This window comes from Tiliqua scincoides, chromosome 3 (assembly GCF_035046505.1).
Source record: "Tiliqua scincoides isolate rTilSci1 chromosome 3, rTilSci1.hap2, whole genome shotgun sequence".
NCBI classification, from domain to species: Eukaryota; Metazoa; Chordata; class Lepidosauria; order Squamata; family Scincidae; genus Tiliqua; species Tiliqua scincoides.
The window spans coordinates 133,291,704-133,304,353 of record NC_089823.1 but is presented as its reverse complement, the minus strand read 5'-3'; the positions used below and the strand labels follow the sequence as shown (position 1 = coordinate 133,304,353).

The 12,650-nt window shown below is 42.6% G+C and overlaps 1 protein-coding gene across 1 annotated transcript; it reads right to left on the bottom strand.

Moving 5' to 3' along the window:
* Positions 1 to 260: 260 nt before the first annotated feature.
* On the bottom strand, positions 261 to 12,328 carry EIF3F (eukaryotic translation initiation factor 3 subunit F). Its single transcript, XM_066621637.1, has 8 exons — positions 12,046 to 12,328; positions 10,369 to 10,439; positions 8,176 to 8,255; positions 6,235 to 6,372; positions 5,540 to 5,631; positions 1,488 to 1,624; positions 1,279 to 1,392; positions 261 to 570 (listed from the first exon to the last, which is right to left on the bottom strand). Exons 1-8 carry the CDS (start codon positions 12,326 to 12,328, stop codon positions 493 to 495), a joined length of 993 nt encoding a protein of 330 aa, XP_066477734.1. The 3' UTR covers positions 261 to 492.
* Between the last annotated feature and the right edge of the window lie 322 nt (positions 12,329 to 12,650).

The following is a 12,650-nucleotide window of genomic DNA, read 5'->3' as shown; positions in this document are numbered from 1 at the left end:
GTTATGCAGTTGCCTTCCTTAGCTGAAATGTACTCTAACAGTGCTGAATGATTTCTGTTCAAGAATTTGAGTGATAGTGATTTAAGAGTACTGGTCTGTTTTAGAAAATCTCTTTTTGAAATTTAAGATATTTTATCATAAGCTTATTCATCTTGCTCCTGAGACACCACAGATTCTAAGTGAAACAAAAAATGCAATGATCTGCATCCATATAAGAAAAACAGGATTGTGTTAGCCGTAAAAGGGTGACACTGAACTCCTTTGGATTTGCAGAGAAGTTGCCAGCTTGTTTTTTAATTTATGGTCCTCATCTGTGTAAGCCAATTTCAGTTTCAAATTTATTTTTTGAAGGGAAGGAAGGAATAGGAGAGATGAAGACAAAGGTTAAATTAGCAGTCATTTCAGAAGAGTCCAACTAAAAATATTTTGAATTACAAGGGCACAACTGAAGTTTTCTTCATGCTCTTCTATTACAAGATGGCCAGGAGTTCGTTACAGATTCAGGATTTTTTCATTGAGTGCAATCTGTGACTGTGTGAGATTTGCCAAGTAAGTCACCATCAGCAGGTCCTGATAAGAAAGGGACATATTCCAAGATTAGAAAGAAGACAGTTGTAAAATAGAAACAATTGTTAAAGAAGCATATTCTACATATAAATCCTATCTGGGTTCACTGACTTGTGTCAAGATCACAGAGCTGTTCAAGCAGTGATTTGGGGCAGAATGTTTTCCACTTTTTTTTTGCAAAAAGTTTTCCATTTATAAAAATGCGTTTTTTCATAAAACATGAACTGATACAGTCTAAATAATCCAAATGAAATTGGGAGTTTCAATGCTGTAATTAAATTTTTCAGGCCTTATCTCTAGGAAACAGGCACAAACAGACAGCACTTTGATATGGTAAAATTAGTATGCTGACAGTCCTGAATACCTTCATTTTTTTTCCTTAAACAGTGTAAGGAAGTATATGCCATTGTGTTGCTGTATCTTAAAATACTCAGAAGATAATATTCCAAGAAAAGTTTCTAGTCAACGTTTTGAATTTTACTGAACATTTAAGCCATACAAAGACTGCAATCCTATGTACTTATCTAAAAGTCTCACCAAATTCAGAGAGACTTACTAATGAATAGGCATGCAAAAGACTAGGCTTTACATTTACCTTATTTAATTTTTTCCCCTGTTTACACAGCTTGTAACATGTCTTAAAAAACTATTTGAAGATACTTTTTTCAGTGCGAGCTATGAGGCAAAGAACTACTTGCTCAAATGACTTACATTGATATTGCTGTTCAGCATTGTCTCAAAGTCCTCTGCTGAAATCTTTGGAACTTGGTTAATGAGGTCCATCAGAAAACGACCAACACTGTTGTCAGCAGCCACTTTACCAGACTAGACACAAAGACAAAGACCTTAGTTAATACATACAAGCAGAAAGGAAACATTTAAAGCAAAACTCCCTTAACAAGCTACAATATTAGCCTTACCAGCACATCTTCTGCATATTGCAGTACTGTGCTCAGGGTATCCTGAATCTGAGCAGAAGCTGTTCCCACTTGCTGGAGATCACTTGATAAACTAATCACTCTATTTGGACTGAAGCAAGTCTTCATGATGAGATCAACTGAGCATGGGGAGGGGGAGAAAACACAGTTAAGACAGCAGCTGAGGCTACTAATCATTAGACATGTGATGTACATCATTTGTGGAATAAATTGAACTGGATACAAATGGAGCCCATTTGTATTCTGTTCCATTCAATCCCAAATGTGCTGCAGTTTTTTGTTTTAATTATAGAACATGTAAAATCTGATTTGTTACTATAGCTCCCAAAATGCACTCCACCACACACACTTTTAGTGGCAGTTATTTTTTATTATCCATATGGATCAGATGCAGTTCCACAGGGCAACATGGGTAAAAAACAGCAGAGGCAGACGCACAATGGAGCTCCTGAAGAAAGTTGCAGCAATATTTACACTTTCTATTAAAGTGGAACATACAAATGAATGAGGAAAGCACATTAAAATAAAAATGAAGTTTTTCTACCAACCATACCAGAAAATTAAACAAAAACTCTACCAGAATGAAGTGCAGAATGAGTCAGAATGAAGTGCTTCACTGCCCATCATAAGCCTTCTGGCACAATCTACCACCATCACTGAAGCAAGAATTCAACAACTAGTACTTAACATTACTGACTGATCTTCTACTGGTATCTTACCCTGTTCACCCTGGATACTGTACAACATGTTCTCTCTAGAGTTGAAAGCGTTAATGACAAAAAGTTTCAATCATCAGAAATTCTAAAATCAAATTTTTACGGAAGGGGGGTTCTTGAATAGCGAGTGTCTTCCAATTTGTGGAAAGCATCTTCCAAGGGTCAAACAAGTTGTTCAACAACAGATACAGAGCTGCAAACAACTACAAGGCAATGGAGGATGGGTGGATTGCCATTTGTATTTAACTCCCCACCTGCCACTTTCCCCTGCAAGATTTTCCCTCAACTACTTTTCCCAAAATGTGGCAGACAAACACACCTACAAAAGCCTTGCTGTGAAAAACATCTCACAGGGAAGATATCCTTTCACACATACATTCCTCCAAGTCACACCTCACCCCCAGCCAGCAATCCAGGTTTCTAGACTTGAAACAACCACCAAACATCTATTTCATCGTAAATACTAAATATGAGCAAGTTGTGTTCATTTAACAGAATTTAGATTTCTGTATTACCTGACCAATAATTGATAAAAAAGAGACTTCACAGTTAAGGCTTTAACTGCATAATAACCCTAATCGTTTTTCTACCTCTTCCTGGTCCAGTATTATAAAAACTGGAGAAAACATTGTCCGTCCATCCCTCTACCGCTTGCAAGCAAAGAGCTTATGCACAGAGGCAGAAGTCATAACACACTGCTTTTTCCGTCACCTGGGCAATGCAGTACAGCACTATAACTGCCTTAGTACCCTAAACCAAACTGCACCACCAGCACTCAAGGCATGCTTTTTTTTTTTTTGGTTTCCCAACTAACGAGACAGGTTGGAGGAGGCATAAGTAGGACATATTTCTGATACCCCTCTACCTGTCCCAAATAAACTGAGGGCCCAATCCTATGCAACCAAGTCAACGGAGTGTAAGGGTACAAATGTTCCCTTACCTAAACTTTCGGCCCCAATTCCTACTAATTTAGGAGTCAAACAAGGATGTGTCTTAGCCCCTATGCTGTTTAACATATTGTTCCCCCTTCTGTTGTATGCAGACGATATGCTGCTATTGTCCCATAAGAAAATTGGCTTGAAGCGTTTATCAACTCGTGTATTAAATACCTCACTTCCAACAAATTGCAATTAAACTTTGAGAAGTCTAAAATAGTGGTTTTTGGTTCCCAATGGAAACCTACCTCTTGGTCCTTTGGTGGGAAGGTAATCGAACAGGTTAAAGTTTTCAAATACCTGGGAATTCTGTTTCATCATAGGCATACTTGGTCACCTCATCGTCAGGCTGCTATTAACTCAAGCAATTTATTAGTTCAAGCTACTTTGCAGTTTTTTTACACCTGAGGCAATTCTTATATCCCAGCAGCGGTGCAGATCTTTAAGTCCAAGGTTCTGGCACGATTGCTGTTTGGTACCCCTTTCTGGATTTCAGCCATTTCCACTCTAGTAGAACGTGTTCTATCCAGATTCCTCTATAAGATCTTTGCAGTACCTCACTGCGTCTCTTACACAGCATTGTGCCTCAAAGCTGGTCTGCAAAAAATTGAAACACTGGCCTGGCTGAGATACTTAAGATTTTGGCTACGGGTCGGTTTTGAGGCAAATCAGAACATCATGCTCTCCAATATTCTTGCTGATGTTTTTTTTCCCCTGTCTAACTTTATTTCATAAAAGACTCCAGCTCCTAGGTTTATCACCTGATCTGATAGGAGGATTACCCATGTCTGCGGCTTACAATCTTATTCAGACCCGACTATTCAATATAGAGAAACAGGATTTGCAAGCTGCAGCCCATAAGTCTTGTTCGCCTCTATATATTGGTCTTTCATGGCCCTTATATTGGTCTATATATTGGTCTTTCATGGGTTCAAGCTATCTACTGTTCATGTGTTCACCTCAGATTCGTAGAGTCTTTACGCTGGGTAGGTTTAATACCTTACCTACAAATGTACTAAGAGCAAGATTTAATAGACCATTGGAGAATCCCCAGTCATGAGACCTGACCTCAAAAGAGACCTTGACCCATGTACTTTTGTAATGTACCAACTATATTGATTTACGCCATCGTTTTCTATATCCATTCCTGAAAAACTTTCATGGTTCAGATACAGACTTGGTCCGGTACTTGTTGGACGGGAGAAATGAGTGCCACTCATCAAATGTTGCAAAATGTTTATTTAAGGCACTGTCGAGGCGTAAATTCTTCTGTATTGCTTTGCCTGATCAATGATTGGTGGCTACCTTGAATGTTTTAATTTTGTTTTCTTGATGGATTGTTTATGCCAATAAAGGTGGAATGAACGAATGAATGTTTCCTTACCTCAGGGTTGCATCAGTGGCTATTGTGGGCTACAGAGTAAATAATTCAACTGGATAGATTAGGTCAAATGGGTCAATTGACTATCTGTTCTGACCTTTTTTTAGTTGTATACAAATTGTTTCACAAATCACACCAGTTCTGTCATTGATTCACAATGGTTGCATCACCATCTGGTGAAACTAATAAGAAGAACTCCACCCTTCCTATATACTGGAAACTGGTGGGGGATGGTGGGAGGAACCATTACTGCAGTTGCAATATGCTCATAAAGCACAGTGCAGCACAACTACTAAGACTATTCCCATCTCCCTGTCCAGCTCCAAGCTGGAGAGAAAAGTTGCCTTGGCACTTCACAGTACCAAACAACTGCCTATGCCCCTCACCTCCAAGTCCAATGAAACTTTAAGGGTGATCCCTCCCCAGTGTCAAAGTTTAGAGCTGAAAAGGTGGGGAGGGGAGACTGCACTTCTAAGCAGAGTAGTACAATATCAGGGACGAAGTCCTAATGACAAGAATTTTTGGCTTAGCTACCAAAGCCCAAGAATCTTGCACAAGTCCCTATGGAATCTTCATCAGTGAAGACCCATTCACCTAGTGCCAAGAACTGAAATAAGATTTGCTTCCACTACAATAATTTCATAAACACTAGTGATTTACTCCCCTGTCCCAGGAGTGAGTGGGATCCAATCTACTTACAGAAGAGAATTCAGGGTTACCATTGGCATGAGTGTTCACCCTGCTTTCTTTCTCTGGCAACATCAACATTTGGTATAAGGTTTATCCCCTCGCAACTGGATACCAGAACAGTTTTTACTTTACAACTTACTAAGCACCAAGCACATTGTGGGTCAAACCAGCCCCTACCTACACAGCACTTCACTATATTCCATTTCTTCATCACACCAGACAGAAATATCAGCCCATCACAAGTGAAATTGGGAAGACGGACATCACCCAAAGACAATAAAATCAAGCATTAAACAAAAATACAGTGCTTACCTCCTATCCGTTCTGTGTCATAGTAGGCATACTTCACTGTGAGAGGAGTGAACATTACTCCCATTGTCTTACCAGGGACCCCCATTGCAGTACTACAAGGAAGACAGAATACAGCAAGAGTTCAGAGCAACTTCTATACCTGCTGCATAAGCAAGTCAACAACAGGGCAGAATACAGAAGAAAGCACCAAGAAAAGTCTTGAAGTCCACTTTCACTCCCACCTCTTCTATATAAACAGCAGACGAAGGGAAGCAGGTACTGCATCTCCATAGAAAATGCTTTAATGCTTTCCTTTAAAGTTAGTTATCTGAGGGCCCAATCCTATCCAACTTTCCAGTGCCAATGCAGCCACAACGCAGTCCCGAGGTAAGCACACAAACATTACCTTGCGGAGGCTTCTGTGACTGCCCACCCCCCACTGCAGGATGCAACGGACACCTCACTGGCATGGCTACATCAGTGCTGGAAAGTTGAAAAATATCTGGCCCTGAATTTTCTTGTAAACCTTATAGAAAGATTGGAATGTTTACAAAAATGACAGTCAACTGAATCACACATTTTGTTCTGTAACCCTGAAAAACCCTTATAAGCTTATTTCATGTTTCTAGCTATATGGACAAAGTTGCAGATAAAACACACTATGGGTATCCTGGTAACTTCATTTATGGGACTAAAAACGATTGTATTGTGAATACCTGATATAAGCTTTAATGCTCATTCGTCCACTCTGCAGACTGGTGTCCACAGTGAGATGAATTGGATTGTGTGCTTCCCGGCTGTAATATTCATGGATCAGGACAGAGTGTTCTGTGATGTCATGTCCGGTGGCATACCTTCAAATACAGAATTAAGAATTGTATACTACAGTGTGTTCAACAATGAACTTTTAAAGGCAGCTATACTCTGAACACAGGTGAATATTTTGCCAGTGACATATGTTACAACAAGGCTCACACATTCAGGATTAGATGCATCCACTAAGCATCTTTTGTGCTGTCCTGTGGTTAAATCCATATATTAATTTGTTTGATGGCAAACCAGTCCCCTCATAAAAGTACTAAAAGGCTAAGTAGCAACAGCATTTTCTCACTGAGGAAATATAAGCCTAAGTTAATTAGAAGTGAGTCTGCATGAAACTGATGCTGAAAGAGCCCATAAGTTCCAGGAGTTTTGTGATGGCTTATGAAGTTGTTTACTTCCATACAAGTGAAGCCTGCTACGTAAAAGTGCACCATTTTGACCTGAAGGGGTTATGCATGGCAGCTTCTTATAGTATTTTATTTTGTTCTTTATCTGATGACAATACAAAAGATCCTCTATTTATGAACACATTAGATTCCATGCTCATAAATCATTTTGTTCATATGTACAGTTGTCCATTTCACACAGAATGAAATTTCACCTTGGAGCTGCTGGAAATGCTCCCTACTCTGAAGCATCAGCTGCAAACATTCACAAGTAGGAGAGCTTTTGCATCTTTATCTTGCTGTTACATGAGCAGTCGAGGTTTCATGTTACACAGTATTGTCTAGTGAAAAAGGAATCTTTTACTCAAAAGCCCGAGTGCACAATTACAGCAACAAAAAGACACTCTTTGAATTTGGTTCAATTCTTCTGAACAGATTAACCACAGAATCTTTGCCATGTTACATCTGTTTGAACCTTCAAAAATAAGGCTTGTTGATAATTTATCAAGATTCACACACATTCATAACAGTTTCCAAAAACGACAGTCAACCTTTTGATAACCACTTCAGAAACAGAATACTAGACCCAACATTGCCAGACTTTCTTTTTATCATATGAAAAGCAGTATCCTTCTGACTTTAAGAATACAGGCTCTCAACTCATTAGGCCCATGTCCATGATTATGGACATGTGGTCTTCCTAGTTGTTTCCCAGAAGCCATAAAGTAAAAGCAAGAGCCAGAAGGGAGTTTGGCCTAAAATGAAGCCTATGAAGCGGTCACCAATGTACACAACGTTCTCTGCCCTGTTGTTCCTCACTAACCATATCAATACTGACCCCCAAATGCTATTCCCTTCATACTGTCAATACAACAACTAAAAGTAGGCTTCACTAAATAATTTTGTGTTAACACAGCCATCCTTGATTTATATTCTTAGCCACTCCCTTCTGTACAATGGGCATTTATAGAATGAAATCAGATAGACTGAAACTCCAATATCCATAATGATATAGCCTGATAACACAACTGCATGTTTTTCCAATAGGTGCTGGCACATCAGACTGTGTACTAACAAGAAGTTTCACTCATCCAGCTATAGGCAGACAGGCGGTTTACTGAAGCCAGTCAGCCCATTCTTAAAGCACTATAAGAACAGCAGCACTGGTTACCCCACCCCACACTTCAAAAAACTACAACACAGATACCTTTGCCTAGCACTGTCAGTAAGCAAGCTGCTGCAGCTCTACCATACTTTAGGTACCTCACAATGACTCACTCTGTAATTAGATCTATTTGTGGAATTGTGCTGAGCCACCACAGAAGTTTTTCCATTTATTACTGCAGCTAACTGCATTACTGGCACAGCATTTCAAGAAGTTTAAGAAATCCATCCACGCCGTACCATTAGTTTTTGCAGCAAAAGAGACTTGTAGCAGAGAGGACTTACCATCCCAGAATAATCTCACTGGGGGAAACCTTCTTGTGTAGTTCATACATATTCTTGGCAAATTCCATGTCAACTGCCACCTAAAAAAAATAGCAAAACATCATGAGAATCTGCAGCACCTAAGCTTAAGCTCTTAGAGCAGCGGTTCCCTAAATCTCACTTGGCCATTGGGACCATGGTAAGTATTGGCAGGTACGAGGGGGTGGATTTTTGTTTTCACACAAAACTTGAAGTGGGCCCTTATCGCTCAATGGAACTATCTGGAACAGTGGGGAGGCCTGCAGAGAGGACTGCAAGCCTCCCAGACCCTCCTGGAGGCCAGCATGACCCCCCCCCACGTAAGTTTTAAAACCCCTTGCTCCCATCAGCATCACAATCACTGTGCTATTGTTGGGGTACCCATTTCTTGGACACCCTCTTTAATGGCCCTCTTCTGGTTGGAAACCACTGCCTCAGAGCATCTAAGCCCTATCCCAACTGACTGCATCAACTCTCCAAAACTTCAAGCTACATTTCTCCCAGCTCTGTTATCAAAGATATTTTAAATAGAAATGCTGGGAGTTGAACTTGAGAACTTGCTGTGTAGCTCTACCACTCAGCTACAGCTTCTCCATCACACTAAGAAGAATCAATATTATCTTTCTAGACATGTTCTATGCACAGAGTGCATGATAAAAACAGAACAAACCAGAGTTTTCTGTTATGAGCATGAGCTTTGGGCTTGTACAGTTTCACCTCCCTATCATACATGAGAAGGAGGAGATTTAAAGTTGTCTGTTAAGGTTGTCACAAACAATACTTTCCCATTTAGTAGAAACTCAAGAGACAATTAACTGGTCAGGATTTCAAAGCTCTGGTTTGTTACAAACCACAGAAGGGAAGATTTAAGTCTTTAGGTCCATGAACAGAATATAAAGGCATGCTTCTTACCACCAAGACTTGTTGTGAACTCGGTCTACATCAGTATTCAGCTCCTGAAGTACTTTGCCAGCTTGGGTAGAAGTGGTACTCATTAGGGCAGCAGTTTCCAAACTCTCCAGGAGTTCAGAAGCCGCAGTTAGTGTTTGTAGGGGAGGGGGAATGCAGCAAAGCAATCCCCAGGATTGTGCTGCTCCCAGGGGCAACAGGAGCTTCATGCTACTTACCAGCAGCAGCCTCCCAGGGGTGCGGGGAGCCCTGCAGAAGCCTCCGCAGGGCTCCCCGAGCCTCGGAAAATGTAAAATACAATAGAACTTACAGTCTACATGGGAATGAGCACAAGACCTTCTAGTGCTCACACTACACCAAGTTTTTAAAAAGGGCTTGGACAGAAATGTCTGGATTTTGGAACAGTCCGGATTTCAGATGTCCAGATAAGGGGTAATTTACCTGTATACTAAGCAGATTTCTGGCAGTGGTGAAGTCTCCCAAGTCACTTAGTACACATTTTGATATTGTAGCAGCTCAACCAAGACTGACACACTGGTCAACTGCCTGCCTATTGTATGACAGCAGTCAAATATTCTATGAAGTCATGAACGCCACTATTTTTTAGATGAAGGCTTACCTTGGTTAATCCATTATCGTCTCATTGGTTTACAAGGGCAGCAGTGAGAATTGCTTGTCCCCCTAATCCTGCAGTAGTAATCCTGCAAAAACCTAGCTACACAGCAAAGCTTTTCATACCAGCCACCTGCTTTAGCTATAGGTGTGACAGAACAGGATCACAAGCAATCACCAGCAGTAAAGCTGCCTAAGATCACCCATGACTCCATCTTGCTTGCTACAAGAACCAAGGAACAGCTCCTTCATTTAATTTTTCTCTCTGCCCTGTAACATGCAAAAGATTAGAATCAGTGTCTAAGGGCCTAATCCTATCCAATGTTCCAGGGCTGGTGCTGCTGTGCCAATGGGGTATGCATGGCTTCCTGTGTTCGACAGGCAGTCACAGAGGCCTCCTCAAGGTATGGGAACATTTGTTCCCTTACCTTGGGGCTGCATTGAGGTGTACCGGTGCTGGAAAGTTGAATAGAATTGAGCCCTATAGCTCCAGCCACATTCTTCCACTGAATGGCCAAAATAAATAATGTAATACAGCTTAGAGACTAACAGCCCAATCCTATGTGTGTCTACTCAGAAGTAAGTAATGTTATAGCCAATGGGACTTACTCCCAGGTAAGTGTTCATAGGACTGGAGCCTAAGCTAGCACTCACCTCATCTTCTGATTCATTGTGTGGGACAGAGAAGCAGTTGGTGACTTCCACGGAATGTTTGTCAACTGTGCCTATGAATTAAAAAGATATAAGTATGACTATTTGCCCCCATGCACCCAAGAGTGAACCATTCTAACCAAGGCTCCAGGATCATATCAGAAGGGACGTCCATTTAAAGCAAAGAATGTATTGGAAGCACAAACTCCTGGCAACAGATTCGACTCTGCTAAGTAGTCCTAAGAGCACATGTGCAACTGAGCTTTTCTTCCATCGTCCCACAGTTTATTTCAATAAATATAAAAAATAGCAAAGTAGGTGCATTTTTTCTTTTCCTACATACAATAAATGCATCTTTGCTGAAATTTCCTTTTCTACTTAAATAATTGAAGTTATCAGACCATTTGGTGGTATTCAGTACCTGGATGCCATTTGGCCAAGACGTGTGAACATGAAAAATGCCAAGTTACAGATCAGGAAGTCCCAGCTTTGATTCTTGGCTCTCCCCCAACATCCTCACTTGTAATACATGAATAGTTATATTGAACTACACGACAAGATTGCTAAAGAACATCTGTGAGAGGAGCCTTGAGAGACAGGGTGAAGAGAACATAACACAAAACATGGATTCAAATTCCCTGCTCAGTCATAAGAGTTTATATAGGTGGCCTTGAGTGAGTCATCATCTCATCTGGGCTCTCTAATATCTTGAAGATATGAACAAGATTTGCACGTTTCTCTTCTGTCATTTGCAGTTAAAGAGTTTTTATGTAAAACAAAGTGCTTATTTCTGCCCATCATCTGCTTAATGACATCACTTCCTGTCCTCAGCAGGCACCATGAATGCTAACTTAGACTCTCTATATGAAGTTGGACACCCCTGCTTTAAAGAGTTCACAGCAAGACTGAAACATCAAGGAGGGCATTTGAGAGCCCCAAAACATGCTCTCTTTCTTCAACCCCAGCCAGCCAGCCACAGGTGGACAATGACTTTCCAGAACAAAGGGCCGCAGCTAGTCTTGGGCAACTCTCCATTCTGACAAGCTGAAGCCGAGCCATTCCATCTGCTCTGAGCGTGGGAGGATGGAGGCCAGAATGTGAAGCCAGATCGGAATGAAACACCTGAATGTAGTGGTTCTTGAAAGAAAGAACCTTCTTTCAATTGTAAAAATCCCTATTTAATAAGGGATTTAAATAAGCCTGCCTATGTAAACCACCTTGAATAAAGTCTCGAATAAAGACCAAGAAAGGCGGTATATAAATATCTATTATTATTATTATTATTATTCCACTCCCTCTTAGAACCTGACCCTATGCATGTCTGATCAGAAGTCAGTCCCATGCTAGTCAATGGGGCTTACTCCCAGGAAAGTGTGGCAGGGGTGAAGAGCCCAATCCTACGCGTGTCTACTCAGAAGTAAGTCCCATGACAGTCAATGGGGCTACTCCCAGGAAAGTGCGGACAGGAATGCAGCCCCAGCCTATGCAAGTCTACTCAGGAGCAAGCCCCATGATAGTCAATGGGGATTACGCCCAGGTAAGAACTGCAACCCACTCGTATGCGCGGCTGCTCAGAGGCGAGCCCCATTCAAGGCAACGGGGCTTCCTCTCAGGAAAGCGCGGGCAGCCTACAGCCTGAACACGCAGAGGCGGCAGCGGCGGCGGCCACGGGGGTCTTACCGAGCAGGGTGCCGATGACGCGGGCCGCGCCCTCGTTGCGGCGCTCGAAGCTGTCCACGATGGAGGAGAGCACCACCGGGTGCAGGCGGACCGCGCGGCCGCCGGGGAAGGGCGCCGCCAGCGCGGCGGGTGGGGCGGGCGGGGACGGGGCTTGCGCCGGAGCGGCCTGAGGGGGCGCGGGGGCGGCGGGCGCCGCTGCGGGCGCGGCCGGGGGAGTGGCGGGCGCGGGCGGCGGAGGCGTCCCCGCAGCAGCCGGAGCAGCGCTGGCCGCGGTGGTCGCCATCTTGCCGGCAAAAGGAGGAGGGACGCGCCTACTCGATGCTGATAGGATGAACCGGACGCCAGTCAGTGATGCGTTGGGCGCGCGAGGGAGCAAGAGCGACGCCCGCCTCCTCCCAGCTTCTTATTGGAGAGCCGTGCTGAGCGTCACCCGATTGGCTACGCGCCTGTCTGTACCGCGTGCAGTGGCTGAGTCGCGTCTGCTTCTAAGGGCGGGTCTTTTTTGGGAGTGTCTAGAGCAGCAGGTGCATTCAGGATGCCTGAGGGCCTGGAGTGACGTCACAAAGCATGAAGTGATGTCATTGAGCAGGAAGTGACGCCATAGA

Excerpts from the sequence above, each read along its gene's own strand:
- EIF3F (XM_066621637.1), bottom strand. The coding sequence starts at position 12,328 with ATGGCGACCACCGCGGCCAGCGCTGCTCCGGCTGCTGCGGGGACGCCT. Across the intron at positions 5,632-6,234 it reads AGCATTAAAGCTTATATCAG|TACTGCAATGGGGGTCCCTG; the intron begins GTATTCACAATA and ends TCTTCCTTGTAG. Across the intron at positions 1,625-5,539 it reads TGACACAGAACGGATAGGAG|TTGATCTCATCATGAAGACT; the intron begins GTAAGCACTGTA and ends CCCCATGCTCAG.